We start from the raw sequence: 17,541 nt of genomic DNA, 5'->3' as shown, positions 1-17,541 counted from the left end.
CAGAAGACTCAAGAAAATGCAAATTCTTTCCTTCCTTGCAAAAGTGGGGTACTATGGATGTGGAATAATTTATGTGCTTCCAGATGGACTAAGAAGAGACAGTAAAGCCTTTAGGAAATCATCTAGTGCTTGAAATGACTCCACAGTCTCCCTTAAGAAAAAAAAAACAGCCCTTTGCTGGGTTGAATTGCTTTCCCCCCTAGTTCTTTTAACATGTGTTGTAAGCTATGGATTTCTGGATAGCGGGGTGGGAGGAATATATTTAGAAATGACTAAAATGTTAAAAAGACAATAATAACAATGATGATGAGTAAAAAACAAACAAACCATGATTGCAATTGAGGATATATTATCTGAGTGACCTTATAAAAGTCACTGAGCTTCTCCAGTTTCTTCATCTGTAACATGAGGAGCCTGGACTAAATAATCTCTAAGGTCCTTTTCAAGTTCTAAATTCTTTGATCCTCCCTCGTGTCTATTCAAGGAGGACAGTAGGGCTTACTCTTCCTCACTTCCTCTCCAAGATATCATGAGGATGAGGCAAGACTACATACAAAATGCCTTGAGTTGACTCAAAAGAGAACTGGCCCAACCTTTCAGATTGTGATCAGTCAGTTCAACTGAGAGAGCCTCCAGTAACATCTGTACTGGCTGAGCAGGATGCTCTCCTCTCTCCTCGGGGCAGGTGCTCCCAAGGACATGGGTGTTTCTGTTCCAATCGTTTTATGAGCCTCTTCTTTGCTTTTGGCATCAACCCTTTTCACAGTGAGATCTTTTGGTCCTGACCTTTCTGTAGCATGCAAGCTAGCATAAAGTACTTCATGGATCCACATAGCTAGATAATAGAAACATAAGGACTCATTTCATTTGCAGGAGCTCTCTTCCTCCTTCCTCACTGAAACATGCAATTTAATTTAATTTTTCTCCTTTAAAATCCGTTGCTATTATTCAGAATTGCTATCTGTTCCTATCCTGAAAGGATCAGCTCGTATTTGATGGACTCTATGCCTTATTCCTCAGGTTGATTACAAGACACAGTTTAATTACTTTCATTTTGGTACTTTCCCTGGGAGGGAGGGTTGAGGTAGAAGAAGGGCCTCAAGACAGTGAAGCCAGAGATTACCTGATTGGGACCTCTGTGGCAAGTGGAGGGTTTCCATTTTGGTGAGAGCATTTTGGACACCAGCACTTTGGCAAACACAGTAGGATGTCAGCTCTTTGGGGGCAGGAATGGTTTCACGTTTTGTCCTCATGCCCCCAGGATTTAGAATAATAGTTCTAGGTATACAGCTGATGCTTAATAAATGTCGAATTGATTTAGAGTTCGAAGAGGAAGTCTCTGGGGGTGACATTGAAATGAACTGGCAACTAAATCTATCCAATTCATTAAAAAATTGCTGGTTCTTCAATTAAGTAAATTAGCAACATTTCTAAAGGTTACTTCATTATCTTGGAACAGTGAAAGTAGTAGTAGAAAGCCAAGATATGTTGTATTTAGGATCCAGGTGACCTGGGGTTAGTCTTGACTCTGGGAATGTCTTGTTTGAGTAACTTTGGATAAATTGCTTAACTCTTCTGGGCTTTAAGGGATAAGAATACTTGTCTTTACTTGCTTCACAGGCTTGTCATAAGGCTTTAATGAGATAATGCAGGCAAGAGTGTTTCAAGGGCTAAATATCCATATGTAAATAGAAAACATTTATAATATTGGAGTGAAAACCCATGCTATCTACAAAATATACGACCTGAAGAATAAAACTCCAAGCAAAACATTACTATTAATAATCATAGGTTTGACCACCCTACGGGTCATTTCTACTAGCAATGAATTTATTCATGAAGTAGGGCAAAGATCACATCCCCTAAGGGGACAGAATGGTCAACAGTCTCAGGATTGGATTAGGATTAGGGTGACCTCTCTCATCTTCTAGTTGGGTACATAAGGTTCTCAATTGGAAATTAATTAAGTAAGGCAATAGATAAACAGTATGTTGAAAGAGAGGCAGCTAGGTGGCCCAGTGGATAGAGCACTGGGCCTGGAGTCTGGAGGATCTGAGTTTAAATTCAGTCTCAGACACTTAGAGATTGTATATTTCTGGACAAGTCACATAACCTCTGTTTGCTTTGATCCACTGGAGAAGGAAATAGCAAACCACTCCAGTACCTTTGGAAATAGGTCTTGACCAAAGACACATGTAAAACCCATTGGAATTGTGTGTTGGATATTGGAGGGGGTTAAGAGGAGGGGAGGGAAGGAACATGATTTTTGTGCTTTAAATTAATCAATTAAATAAAATCTAAATAAATAAATAAAATAAAATGTCAGAAAACAACTATCAAAAAATAAAATTAAATTAAAAATACATAAAAGACCGCATGGGCAGCATTGGCGGGTAGCATCCATGAGGTCACAAAGATGTAGTGACAACTGAAAGGCCAAGCACCATATTGAAATACATCCAATAAGGCAGTAGTTAAGCAATACATTAGAACTGCCTTCGCTCTTTGTTTACTGTGGCTGTCTTAAGGCTAACTGGATCTTTGGGAAGGGATTTGATCTTAAATCCAGGAGACTTTGGTCATGATTAGATCATGGTCTGAGGAAAGAATGTGGGGGTGGTGGGGAACAACTTCATGTGCCTAGAGAAGGTATTCAATATTAGAGGAACCCCTGCAAGGAAGAGCAGAGTTCAGATGGGTTGGTTTATTAACTCCCCTGGCAGTCCACTGAACAATGACCAAGCTGTGCCCAGAGCCTACATCCTACAATGTCCAAGTTGTTTTGTGGGTCCTCAGGGACCATGATGACAGGAGAGTCAACAAGTGAAACCCGGCAAGGCCATCTGACCATGTTGGAGGGCTATCCACTAGGCTTTTAATGTTGGCATCAGGGGCTACTATGTGAGAAAATGTCATAGACTCTGTCCAAAACCATCCCCATCCCTGGAGAAACATATGAAGATGCACATCCTATTGCTGGTTCTTTGCAGCAGCTTCTTTATCTGTACAAAATGGCATCTTAAGTACCTTCAACCTACATTTCTGAAACTAGCACCATAATTCAACTTTATTAAAGTGGAGAGAGTATTATCCTTGGCATCAAGAAGACCTGGGCTCATATCCTGTCTTTATAACTCACTAAATGTGTGACCATGAGCAAGTCGCTTAATTCCCCTAAGCCTCACTGTCCTCATCTGTAAAATGGGGCCAGTGATGATAATACCTAAACCCTTTAGCCACTTCTCAGTTGCTGTTGAGGGTACCACCGTCCCTTCCATTCACCCAGCTTGGAGTTATTCTTTACTCTTCCCTTCTTCTCCTATTCCATATCCAAAGAACTGCCAAGAGTTCTGACATCGATTTCTTCCTCTTAATTCATGTGACCTCCACTTGAACGAGTGCAATAAACTCCTAACTGATCTCCTTGATGTTCATCTCTTCCCTTTCCAGTCTGTCTTCCATGGAGCTTTCAAATGGATGGTCCTAAAACACTCATCCAAGCCAGCCAGTCCTCTATGACAATATTCTACTAGACAACAGGTACTGGCTGTAGCCTCCTGGGTTAAACTCACAACCCTCAGCCTGGTATTCAGCTCCCACATAGCTTTTGATGCTTCTTATAGCCTATAATGTTGCTCTAACTCTGCACTCCAGCCAAATGGGCCTGCTATCTGTTCTCTAAACAAACATTCCATTCCTATAATCGAAGCTTCCTCCTTTCTCTCGTCCACCTAAAGCAGGCGCCACCTCCTACATTATATCTTTACTGATTGGTTTACTGCTCTCACTGCTGACATTATTTTATAGCTTCCTGAATTTACTTCTCTGTGAATAGGGTGTTTTACAATTCCTCTCCCCCTTTAGTCCAGTCTAGCCCCACATATTCATATCCCCAGCACCTGCCATAGACCTTGGACAAAGCAGCCATATGACAAATTTTACTCATTTCAATCAAACCTCTTTCAGCCTTAAATAATGGTGGGAAAAAATGACAAATATTTGTTCAAGAGCAAGTCCAACTGGAATGGAAAGTTCCTCATGTGATCCACAAATCTCTTCCCATTTCTCAAAGTCTAGTACAGAGTAAACACTTAATTGAGGTAACGTGATCCCTCCCATCATCATGAGAGGAGACCTAAAGCATCTTCCCCCAAAGACCTCCATCCTAGTGGGCTGCTTTGCACATGAGGCAGAAGGAGCCTTCCTCCATTTTTCATTTGTGTACATGAGACCTGGTCACATGAATGGAGAATCTGATTAATCAGACAATCGAGGAACACCTCTGCCATCATCCATGTAAGAAATGCCTCCAAGTTTCCTACCAATGTCCTTCTAAAAGCACATCATACCAGTAGAGAAATAGAAGAAGTGGAATTGCCTCAATTGCTTATTATCTGGTATCATTTAGTCCCATTCTTTGCCTTTGACTTTATTTTATAGCTAATCTGTTTGTTTTTCAATCATGCCAGTTTCTATTTGAAGTTACCCACTGGGAAATGATTTTAAAAACAAGAAGAAGAACTGTGCTTTTAATTGAAATGCCAATTACCATAACCAAATTCACAAAGCCTGATTTCTTTGAGTTTTGTTATGGAGGTTACCTTCTGAATGTACTGGCTGTTAAAGCCTTTCTGTTGTCTATTCTACAGAATCCACTGGAGAATCAGCACACAAGAAGAAACTATTCTGAGCCCCAATTTTTCCAATATAGATTTAAATTCAGAGCATTTATATAGGCACTTTAAGGTTTGCAAAGTGCTTCATGTATCTTTTTTCAGATGCATTTATATAGGCACTTTAAGGTTTGCAAAGTGCTTCATGTATCTTTTTTCAGATGATCCGTATGAATCTGGGAAATGGGTGCTATTATTATCACCCCCATTTTACAGATGAGGAAACTGAGGCAGATGGCAGTTGAGTGGCTTGCCCAGGATGGCACAGCTCAGAAGTGTTTTTCAGGTTGGCCTAATTCTAAGTGCAGCATTCCATTCATTGTGTCACCCTCACTGCCACATTCATGTAAGATTTATTTATTTATTTTACCAATATAAGAATACATATATTTACCTCCTTATATATGCCGGTGCATTCATAGTAGTCACGTGATGGCAGGCCAAGTCGAGGCTGATCAATCTGTTAAAAAAGTACATAAAAATAAAACCATTCAAATACCATTGGACACTACATTTTTTTAAAACCCTTACTTTCTATCATAGGCTCAATACTATATATTGGCTCCAAGAAAAAGGAGGCTAGGTAATGGGGGTTAAGTGACTTGCCTATGTCACATCACTGGGACATGCCTAAGACCAGATTTGAACTCAGAACCTCCTTTCTCCAGACCTGGTTCTCAATCCACTGAGCCATCCAGCTGTCCTCCAGAATTCCCATTTTGATAAAAGCATCCTTGCCTGTCTCTGAGCATCCTTCTTTCATTTTGTCTTTAAAAGACATTTTCTACTCAGAGAAATGGGGAGAACTGAGAGAGGTGAATTTTGGCTTGACGTCATAGGTTTATAGGGTTAAAACCAGAAGGGATTTTTAGAGATCATTTTGTCTAACTCCTCCACTTTTCAGATGGATAAACTGAGGTACAGAGAGATTGGTCACCCAGGGCTTGCACAAATCCTCTGACTCTAAAGCTGCCCCAAGGCATGATGGACACCCTCAGGAGATAATGAATTTCTGTTCAATTTTGTACACATCCCCAGCATGCTTCTCAGGGCATTTATTTTTCACTTCGAGGCTGAGCCAGATGACCTCTGATGTTCTTTGCTACTTTAGAATTCAGTGATTCTCCATCAATATGGCACTGGATTCATCCAAGGTTGTGAGTTACAGAATCACAGAAGCTCCATATTGGAAGCTGCCACAGGGACCACTAGTACAACCTCTACCTGAAAAAGGATCCTTGCTGCAACAAACCCAGTTATCACCACCCTGGTTTTGTCTAACATCCTCTAATGACAGAAAACCCTTGGGGGCTAAGCAGAACAAGTCTAATTGCTCATCCTCTTGACAGCCATTTAAATACTTGAAACCACCATCACACACGCCACATTTATAAACAATACTACAGGTATCTTTGGGACGCACTGGGCTCAGAATCAGGAAGACTCATCTTCATGAGTTCAAATCTATCCTCATTTATTAGCTGTGTGACCTGGCCAAGTTAATTCTATTTTTTGTTTCCTCACCTATAAAATGAGTTGGAGAAGAAAATGGCAAACTACTCCAGTATCATTTGCCAAGAAAACCCCAAATGGGGTGGCAAAGAGTCAGACTTGACTGAGACAACTGAACAACAGAAATCTTTGGAGCCCAGGGAAGGATTAGATTGTCTTAGGTGGTCTGAAGAGATAAGTATGGAACTTTAGTGTTGGTTGGGGTTGAGTATTGAGATTCTGGTGGGAATATCAGCAGAAATCTTTGGGGAGAGTGCTCTAAGGTTACTTCTATGGTGAAAAGGAAGAAACGGGAACTGCTTCTTTCTTTTATGGCCATCATTCCTTGGGCTCAGACTGGGGTGCCCTAACAAGAGAGTGGAGAAAGCAACTCATCTCCTACGTGGTTCTAATCTGGATGAGCCCCCATTTCTCTTAAGCTAAGTGTTACTGTCATGATCTGATAAGTGAAAAATGTCAGCCAGGCTGGCTTTGACCTGTCTCCCTAGGGTAAAGTGTAGAACTAGAGAAAACAAGACCATTGATGTGATCAGATTAGAATTCTTATGGTCACTGTCCCAACTCAGCCCAGAACCTACATTTCCTAGGCAGAGGGGGATGGTGAAAGCTTACTAGGAGACCTTGTAGAAGGCCTACCCATGTGAAATTTTCCAGATCTCACCCACTCATGTCCTATATGCTTACTCTCGCAGAGTACCCAAGCAGGCTGGCTCTCCCTTTAGAACAACAACAACAAAGAGTATTGAGGATAGGAAATCATTGGGGAAAATATCATGAGTTCATCAGCTTTAGAGCTGGATGTAACTGTAGACATCATGGTGTCCAACTCCTTTCCTCCTTCCTATTTTACTGATGAGAAAATTAGTGACCAGAGAAGGGAAGAAGTTTCTAGAGCAAACCAGTGGCAGAAATGGGATTGCAACCCACATCTTCTGAATCTAGACCCTAAGGTCCTTCTACTATTCTTCCATTTGTTCCCAAGGATGGCCATTTCTAGAAATGAAACTTCTATTCTCTCTACCATAATCCATGGGGTCAGTCATATATGGCTATATAATAAATATCTGGGTTTGGAAAAAGGGTCAAGAAACTAGAATGTAGTCTATCCACAGAATTTATGGAGTATCTACTTAGTACCAATTACTGACTGAAATTCTGGGCATATGAATGGCCAGTGAGATAGTATATTCTTGATCTCTAGAAGACCAGTTTTCTAGAACTAGGATTTTTACCCTTATTCTATCTATCTGAAGTTTATCAAGTTCATAGACTTTGATGTCAATATGAACCAGAGATTTGTCACAGGTTTTTTTTTTTTTTAATTCTCATCTTCTGTCTTAGAATCAATACTAATATTGGTTCCAAAGCAGAAGAGCAATAAGGGCTGAGCAATGGGGTAAAATGACTTGACAAGGGTCACCCAGCTAGGAAATGTATGAGGCCAAATTTGAACCCAGGACTTCTCATCTCTAGGTTTGTCTTTCTATCCACTGTGCTACCTAGCTGCTCCTACCACAGGGGTTTTCATCAGGCCTCCATGGATAGATTTAAGGGGCTCAGTGAACTATGACCCAAAACAAAAATTACATCTTCATTTTTACTATTCTTTTAACTAACTTCTATCTGAAATCAGAATTTCCTGCAATTAAATATATATATATGTTTATATAGAGAGGGGGAAGAGATATTATATTTATATGTTTATTCTGAAACTGGGTCCCAGATTGACAAAATGACTAAGAACCTCTAGACTAGAGAAATCCAGTTTTCACATAGAAGTAGCTCTATGATATGCAGAAAAAAAATACTTAGCAATTTGAAAAGGGAGGCAAGAGATGGAATAGTCAGGATTACCTACTTAAAATGGTACTTGAGGTGAACCTTAAATGGAAGATAGAAGAGATATAGAAGAAAGAACGTCCTAGGCACAAAGGGCAGACTGTGTGAAGGCATGGAAGTGGCAGGTATATGAGGTATATGAGAACAGGCAGTAGGTGAATCTGGCTGTTGGATAGACCAGGATAATTTGTGATTAGCCTGGCAAGATGCTGAAGGGCTCTTGACCAGGACCTCAAAATGCTTTCTTTCACTCTTTCTAGATCATCAATACAAAACCCTTTCTGAAATTTTTAGGCTTGACTTAAATGCTCTTAAGAAAAAAGGGTTTTCCAGTGGAACTGCTCATTGACTATGGGAGGCAGGTAGGAGGGAAGGGAAAGAACATGAATCATGTAACCATGTAAAAAAATATTCTAAATCAATTAGTTAAATAAAACTTTTCAAATAAAAAAATGAAAATAAGTAAAATTTTAAAAAGAAGAAAAGAGGGTTATGTATCTTATATCCACAGTTTATGATTTCCAAGAGTAGTGGGCCAGGGTGCAATATTCAATCAATTACAGCACTACCATGTGACATTTTGGTTGCATGATTCAAAGGACCCTGAAGCTCTTTCTTTGGCGGGAGGAAAAAATGGGTCCCAAATTCCTTTGGAAAGGACCCCTAGTTGTCCTCTTCTTTACTTATGAAAATGAACCTGTGCTTTATGAGCATACAGACAAATCACTTTATTTCACCATTCCTTGTGACCCAGAATTTCTTCACTTTCTGTGATTAGCATTAAAAACATTGGGGAGGGGAGGGCATGGAGGAAATGTATACAAAATAAATGATTAGGAGGCAGCTAGGTGGCTCAGTGGATTGAGATTCAGGGATAGGACATTGGGAGTTCATATCTGGTCTCAGATACTTCCTGGCTGAGTCATTTAACCCCTATTGCCTAGGCTTTATCATTCTTCTACTTTGGAACCAATATACAATATTGATTCCAAGACAGAAGATAAGGGTTTAAAAAAAGCCACCCCATAAAATAAATAACTGAAGAAACTTTTCTCATGGGAATCCCCTGCATTTTTGACCAGATAAGGATTTATGAGTGCCTAGCTCACAAAATACAAATGAGCAAATACTGTATTTCTAGAGAGCAATGGGATCAACAGTCAGCTTTATGACAATCTAAAGAAGGCTTTAGACCATGCCAATGGGGGAAACTTACATGAATAATATGATTTGTGGAGTTCTTATCATCTGTGCCAACAAAAAAATTGATCAGGACTTTTTTCCCAAATTTAGAGTTCAAATCTGCAATGGATTTTTCAGCTGTCCAAGAAGTACCTGTGGTGATGAAAGGCAAAGTTAGGCTTTTAAAGACATGTACAAGGAAAATGGAGGTGAATAATGGGAAATGATTTTTGAATTTGGTAACAAATATATATTGCATGCCAATTGCCTTACCATATACTGTTTCCCAGTTGTCCATTGTAACTGGCCAATCCTGGATCTCTGGCAAGAGTTTGAGCAATGGTTCACCACCTCTGCTGTCAATGGCAGCTTTGGGAAATAGGAAAGAGAAAAGGAATTCCATAGGAAACCTGTGAATAACTTTGTCCCAAAGCATGTGCAGCTCTCATTAAAATCCAAGAACTAACAGTCACATGAAGGATACTTACATTCATTAATACAGGATCTGTACAATGTTTTGGCTTTCTGTACTGCTACTATATCTTCGGTTTTGGGCTCCTGAAGAACATCTGAAATAGGACATTTAAAATAGGCATCAGTACTCGTCCTCAACCTCCAGGCATGTTGCCATGACTTTACCTCTGCCTCTGTGAGCCACAATCATCACCCTTCAAAGTTCAACTCAAGGGTCATCTCTTCTAAGAGGACTTTCTTGGTTCTCCCAGTTGTTAGTATTCCCAGATATTATTTTACATTCATCTTGTATACATTTGACATCAATTATATGTGTACCTGGTTCCTCCCAGTAGAAGGTGAGTTCCTTAAGGGCAGGGATAGTTTTTTCTATTTATATCACCTGAACCAAGTCTAGGGTACCCTATTGGCACAACACACACGCTATTTGAAGTGAATTGAACTCCACTTTACTTTACTTTTTTTTTTTTGGATTCCATTTAAACCTTGTCTTTGAAGACCCAGACTTTTTTTTTTTTTCAGCTGAGGTCTAGGAGGAACCTCTTTCAAAATCAAGGGGACCATGCAAATATGTATGGGTGTCGGCAGATAAACAAACCCATTGCATTTTAATCTGCTTTGACAACAGTTGTTTCCCATGAAGATTAAGAATCAAAACAAGCCTAAAGAAAAATGGGAAGGATCCCTGAATGCCAAGTGGATTTATATCTCAGGAGAGTTGGACTCAATCAATCAATCAATCACCAAGGACTTAGGTCAGTGCCCCATCCCTGAGTCAGAGAGACAAACACAAAAAGGGCAATAATCTCTCTGCCCAAGAAGCTGGCATTCTCTTAGGGGAATGAGAGTGTTGGAGTGAATGGAGTCAGGAAGACCCAGGATCAAATCTGAACTTTTTTAAGACCATGAATTAGAGCAGAGTTGTCTGTGTGTCATGGGGGCAGTTTATAAATTAGTGCTTCCCCAGACTAATGAAATAATAGATCTGAACTGCAAAAAAAAAAAAAAAATCCTTCAAAATCTATAAAGATCATCTTCACTTGTTATTGTATAATAATATGAAATTATGGTATAATGTACATTATGTTTTAATATAAAATTATGAATATACATATCATATGACATGAACTTATAGCATGTAAAAATATATACTTTAATATGAATGTATTGATTCTATTACAATATATAACCATATTATAACAAATTTATGTTATAACATAAAATTATATTATAATATATGTGAACATACATTATAATATATAACTGCATTATATTATAACAAATGAACATTTACATTATATGAAGTTATGTGAATGCATAATTATAATACAAAACTATATTATAATAAAGGAATATGCACATTATATTATATTGTTATAATAGAATATATGTGAACATATAATTATATAATGATATGTGTTATAATATATAACATGTAACATATGATTATCATATATAATATAGAATTATAATACATGCTATATGATATAATAATTCATAGTTAGAGCAATATAATTGATCCTTGTTAAGGAATTTGCTTGTTGAGAGGTCACCAAATTTAAAAACTTATTCTTTTACAAAATAACCTTTCAGGAGAGAAAAATGGGGGCCCATGGATATACAATGGAAAGAACCCTATTTGTGGAGTCAGAGGATCTGGGGTGTGAATTCAGCCTGGAACGCTCAATGCCGGTGAGACCTTAGACATATCATTTGATTTCCCTGGGCTTCTGTTTCTTCATCTGCAAAATTTTAGGAGCTGGAGTTGATGGCCTCTGCGATATGGGCTGACGATATATATTTTAGTACCAATATGGTTCTCTCTTAATTAAAAAACTTACAACCAAGCAGAAAAGTTTGAACTGGGGTGAACTAACCAGAGACAAGTCAAATCCTACAAGGCTGTGTGTGCATTCTTGGATCTTCCTGGAACTGAGTCAGGAAATGAACCATTTTACTACTTCCCTAGTGGAGAGGTGATTGCAATTATGGAATGACTGATTCTTTCCTGGAAAAATACAAAGTGGTCGCTCAGCCCAGCCTTCTTGAATCTTCATTGCACATGCCCTTACACAAACAGATAGCCTTCCATTCCCTTGAATAGATCCTCAAGAAGAAGAAAGCTCATTGGCTCTGGAATCCAAGGATTTAGGTTTTAAATCCCAAATGGCACTCTCTTTAAGACCCTGGATAAAATATTTGAGTCTCAGTTTCCTCCTCCATCAAATGAGGAGGAAACAGAGGTCTTCTAGATCTACAATCTGATGAGCCTAAAAAAATAATTTGAATTGAATAGAACTCAACTGTACAATTGTAATTTTTTCTCATCATCAATATTTATCTCCCAATGGAAGGAATCCATCAATATTGCTCACAGTTCAGGCTATTTTCCAAGTGGCCTGTGTTGGGTACTAACATAATGTTGCTTGCAATTTGCTCCGTAATTGCTGTCTTTTTATTTTTTCAATGATGTGGGCCAAAAAAAAGAAACGTTTGGTACCCAGAAACAAATCCACTGACCTTTCAGAACGACTTCTAGTTCATCTCTTAAAATGTCAAAGTTACTGTAACGTGAGCTGGTCTCTGGAATGACATTCCGCTTTAACCAGCCTCCACAGGCATATTTGAAAAAGTCTGTACAAGGGTTGATGTTGTCATCCATGTTCTGAATCAGCCGAGCAGCTAAAATACAAGAGAAACAAATATTTTATGTAAACACTCAGTAAAAAAAAAAAATCACTAGCTCCATAGATTTCTGGGACTGTGGGAGCAGGGAGAGTGAGAAGAGACCCTGAAGCTTTGCCTTGAAATCAGCTGTGTGAGTCAGATATCAGCATCAAGTCAGAAAGTCAATGTTCTTTCTGTTCAGAGAAATCCTGGATTCGAATCTCAACTCAGGTCCTTGCTGTGTGGGACCTTGAGGAAGCCACTCAGTTGGGGACTCAGTGTTCTAATCTGGAAAATGGGGGGGGTATTATACAAGGGTTAAGGTTCTTTTTGGCTCTATTTACTCTGGATCCAATTATCCAAGTAATTTATATGTGCAGAAAAGGTACTTCCTTCTCTCTAAGTCAATAAATCTGTGAAAGTGCTTATTGTTCATGGATAGGAACTGGGAAGGCAACAGCAAAATAAAAATAGACTGCCTTCAAGGATCTGGAGAGTCTCAGAGCCAAGAGGTATCTCAGCAGGCATTGAGACCAATCCATCGTTAAAGAACAATCTTTTCTACTCACAGCCAACAAATGATCATAAAGCTTTGGGATAAATGATCTCCTTTAAGGAGAGAAACCCACGGCCTCCCAGAGGTGTACAGCCCATTCCACTCTGAGATAGCTCCAATTGCTAGGAAGGTATTTTTTTTTCCTGACACCCAGCCCAAATTCTCCTCTTTTGTGATGCTCGCCAACTGGTCGTAGTTCTGACTTCTAGGGATGAATAAGAAAAACAAGTCTAATCTCTCCTTTAAATAATTTGATAAATATTTTACTGATATTTTATGTGTGTGTTATCGCCATTTCCCCATGACTCCCCTGACTTCATACAATAGAATCCTCTCTTGCAACCACATAGAGCAATAGGCTTAGGTTGAACAGCACCAGCCTCATTTTGCACCGACACTCTGCAGAAAGGAGAAAAGAATGCTTCCCCATCACCTGTCTGAACTCAGGTTCGGCCACCATGCAGAGCAGAGCTCTGTTGGCTCTCCAACTTTTCCTTTCTATTTTCTCTCTTGCACTGGATAACTCTAAAAATCTACTGATCATGATCCTCTTCCCCTAGCGTCTACACTTCTCCAGTCTAAACAGTCCCACCTCCTTGGATCAGTCTTCTTTTAAAGATCTATTATTGTCTTTAGAACATTATTTTTCCTTCTTTTTATGCAATTTTTAAAATTCTGAGTTGAACCAACATCAAAAGAGGGAATATTTCCCCATATAGCAGAAATGCTACTCAATGGCAAATCTAGTTTGCTTTAAATATAGCTACACACATATATGTATATAAAGTAAATTCATCCTGCTCCTTGTCAAAGCTGTCCTGCTCTTCTGTGTTTCCTTCTGAGCTTCCTTCTCTCCTTGGTACTATGCTCTTCCATGACAGAATATAGAGCTCCTTGAGCCAATACCTTGGACACACAAGGGTCTTAAATACTCAGTTCACATCCCAAATACTCATCTGAAGAATGAATTGCGGAAGAGACCAGAGTTTGCCTTGTCTAATCTCTTTCCACATGGGGTATAGCTCCCTAGACAGGTGAAGCTTTCGATACCAGGGATCCTGTGACTAAAGTCACAATTAGGAAGTGGAAAAGAGCCACAGACCAAGGAGCCTTGAATTTAGGATGAGATAAAGGCATAAGGTAGTTAGAGGAAGGCAGGAATCATGAAAAACTGCAAGAGCGAGAAAAGCCTCTAAAAACATATGAAGCGAACACTTAACGCAAATTGCCAGGAAATTCAAACCTGGAAGGCGTGCTAAGCAGAGATATTTCAGGAGCCCATTTGAGGCATCATCTCTCAGAAAATGCCTCTATTACTTAAATTGAATATTGGAGGGGCTGTATCCATTTCTGCTCTGATTTCATTTTCTCTCCTCTTCGGGAAAGTGGGTGGCGTCTGTCATGAGCCCTCTCTGATATAATAAAATGCTGATACACCCATTTTCCTGCTTCTTTGGGAAGGTCGACTTCCTTTCTGAAACACCTTATGGCACCAGGGAAAACATCCAGCTCAAAAAGACAAATGGAGTTTTCCATTTTATTCCCAATGACTCGCTCACATGGCCTCCATATTTCACGAGGAAGTACAAGTCTCCATTTCTTTATTAACATCGAATATGGCCATCCAACATCTGGTGTGTTTAAGCTGTTTGCCATCGGTGAGTCCCATCCCAAAGTCATCAGGCAAACATACTTCCTGAAGAAAGACTCAGTGAAAGGAGCCCCTGGGCTGCTTCCTCCACAGTTCTATTCCTGTTCTTTCCTATTTCCCCCTGACCCAGAGCTCATGGAAGCACTGAGCTCCCAAAGACTTCAAAGGGAGCTCTGTATTCTGATGAAGATTTTGGGGCATGGGCCAAGCAAGAAGCTGCCTCTCTGTACTTTTATGTTGTTTCTTTGATCAACCTCCCTTTAATCTGCAATCACGGGTTTGATTCTCATTTTGCACCTCATCCCCTGGACCTCCTCTGGGCTGACGTGGCTTTGAAGTCTGGGGGTGCCCGTGCGTTTGGAGGAGGGCCATGGGAAGCAGCCATGCGTCTCTCAGACTGGTCAGAATTGTTCTGTTTTGTCCTTTAATGATGTTCTGAACTTTGTTTTCAATTTCTCCAACCTCTCTCCACAGCCACACCTGGCTGCCTCGGCTGACTTAATGTTGTTTGGTATCCAGTTTCTTAAAGCGATTTTTAAAAAATTTCCCACTTTAACACATAGACTCCTATACAACCCCATCCAATAAAGAATGCAGTTCATTTTTTGCTAGCACCACTTCTAAATGCTTCTTGGTGTGAACACTGGGAAAAACTTTCCAGTTCGTTGTCATATTATTTTTTCCTTTGCTACAGACCAAATAAGACGTTATCTCAATGGATCTGATGGGCTCATCTGAAACCAGATGGATGTCATTGAGGAACCCAGAACATCTATTTTTCTCCCCGAAAAGGACACTTCTGATGACAGCAATCTGGTCATAATATGCTCCCCTCAAACACTGCTAGGGTGGGATGAGCCCTTTGAAAGACCCCATTAATTGGCTGCCTGGCAAGGATCGATGCATCCTCAAATCTGATTTTTCTACATGGGAAGAATCATCTAAGATAGACCACGAAATGCCCACATTCTTTTTGGGGCAGCTGAGAAAATGTACATAGATTGGCAGTTAGCTGAACAATTCAAGCTACTCTTCTTGCCCCTTGTAGGTGTTCCCTTCCAGTTGGGAGGAGGAGGTACAGTTTGTTTTCACCACATAATGCCCTGGATGTCAACAGCAACAGACCTGAATCTCAGAAGGCCAAGGAAAGGGATTTCTTCCTCAAGGTAGGGAACTGGTCCCTTTTTTAAAAAATGAAGCCAATTATTACTGTCTTTATCCATTTATATTAGTAAAAGGGGCTGTTCTTATTTGGTCTTGCTTTAAAGACACAGAAGAGTTCCATTTAGGAAAAAAAGATTTGGGGAACAAAGGGGCCATGCACATTCAGTAGGAAATTCAAGTGGAAAGGAGAAATGAAATAAATCAATGCCATGACTCACAAATGAAGATACAACACTTTAAAATTCTGGCAGTTACTCTTTACTCCTAGGCTTAATTTTATTGGATTTGGCCACCTTTTTTCTTCAGTGATTCCTGGAACTAGAGGAATGGGCTTTTTCAGGAATTGATGGGAATTATAAAATAGGTTTCTCTATCACATTTTGTTTCAGTTCCTTTAGAAAGTAGTGAGGAAAGCCCTGAAGCCTGAATAAACATAGAGTAGTAGCAGTGGGAACTTTATTTTTAAGCAGAACAAATGTCTGCTTAGAAAAATATTGTTTGCTGGGCAGGCTCCTTAACCCGTAAGTTACAAATATTCCTCTTTCCTTTCTTTCCCATCCATCCTACAACCTACACCCTGTCTCCCAATTCCAGGGAAGACCACCCAGATTTCTAGTAAGTAGTCTGATACCATTAGCCTATGGCCAGTCCATACTTAACCTCCTTTGGCCTAATTTCCTCATCTTTCTAAAAGGGGATTTGGCTAGAAGGTCTTTGGGTCCCAGATCTAGATCTAGGATCTAAGTTTGGCCAATATTCATAACTGCCAATTTTCAGATATCTTCTCTCAAACACCAGAGGCCAAGACACTATTTACTTAGTGCAAAGCAACTCATTTCATTGAATTAATTACAATTATACCAAAAAGCTTGACAGAAGAGTAAATGGTTTTATTCATTCATTAATAATTTTGAGGAGTGACTTGGAAAGCCAAGTGCTCCCCCTCAGCTCCTGCTGCCAGTTTTTAATACTGTTTTTTCCTGAGTAACAGGATCATTGGATTTCCTGACCTTGAATTCACTTTTAAACCCTTACCTCTGTCTTTTCAGTCCTACTAAGTATCAACTCAAAAGGCAGAAGAGTGAAAGAATGAGGCAATTGCGATTAAGTGACTTGCCCAGGGTTACATAGCTAGGAAGTTTCTGAGGCTGAATTTGAACTTGAGTTTTCCTGACTCTAAGCCCAGTTCTCTATCCATTGTACCAACCAGCAGCTCCCAAATATTACTTTCAAAATTGATCTCTTGGTGTCACCCTGTGAATTTCCTTTTGTTTTCTTCAGTACATTTTAAAAATGCTTCCACGAGACTCCTTTGACTACTTTTCCTCTGGCATCACTAGTACTAGCCAATCCCTATCCAACCAAACCACCCTCTTCCCTATGCAAATAAAGAGTCAAGAAAAGCCAACTTATATTTGGAATGTCTGAGAATGACTGATTATGGCAGAAGTGGGCTGCAGCCTTCATTCACTCCTTGTCCTCAGGAGTCATTGTTAGATATGATGTTGAGTTAATAAGTTTTTCAAAGTTGTTATGTAGAGTCAATAAGAGTCAATTTATTAAATAAGTTAAATTAATTAAATATTAACTAATTAATTTAATTAAAATAGAGTTAATAAGTTGTTCTTCTCCACAGGGTTTTAGTCATTGGGTAAATTATTCTCCTGGATCTGATCATTTTATTCTGCATCCATTCATACAAGTTTTGCAAGGTCTCTCTGAGTCCTTCCCTTTCATCACAATTTCTTGTACTATATTCCATTTCATTCATTTTGCTGTTCCACAACTGATAGGCACCCCCTTCATTACTAGTTCTATACTAA

General features: G+C 39.4%; 1 protein-coding gene across 5 annotated transcripts in view; it reads right to left on the bottom strand.

Annotated features, from left to right (window-relative positions):
* MME (membrane metalloendopeptidase) overlaps positions 1 to 17,541 on the bottom strand; it is a 142,662-nt gene that overhangs the window by 77,798 nt on the left and 47,323 nt on the right. For all 5 annotated transcript variants that reach the window (XM_056807695.1, XM_056807694.1, XM_007502344.2 and 2 more), the window contains 5 exons: positions 12,201 to 12,362; positions 9,695 to 9,775; positions 9,480 to 9,575; positions 9,241 to 9,359; positions 5,068 to 5,133 (listed from right to left, as the gene is read on the bottom strand). In XM_056807695.1, the coding sequence (XP_056663673.1) occupies positions 5,068 to 5,133; positions 9,241 to 9,359; positions 9,480 to 9,575; positions 9,695 to 9,775; positions 12,201 to 12,362 (524 nt within the window). The remainder of the gene's footprint in view (positions 1 to 5,067; positions 5,134 to 9,240; positions 9,360 to 9,479; positions 9,576 to 9,694; positions 9,776 to 12,200; positions 12,363 to 17,541) is intronic.

This window comes from Monodelphis domestica, chromosome 8, assembly GCF_027887165.1.
Source record: "Monodelphis domestica isolate mMonDom1 chromosome 8, mMonDom1.pri, whole genome shotgun sequence".
Lineage (NCBI taxonomy): Eukaryota > Metazoa > Chordata > Mammalia > Didelphimorphia > Didelphidae > Monodelphis > Monodelphis domestica.
Note: the sequence above shows the minus strand (reverse complement) of the source record. Positions and strands in the feature narration are given on the sequence as shown.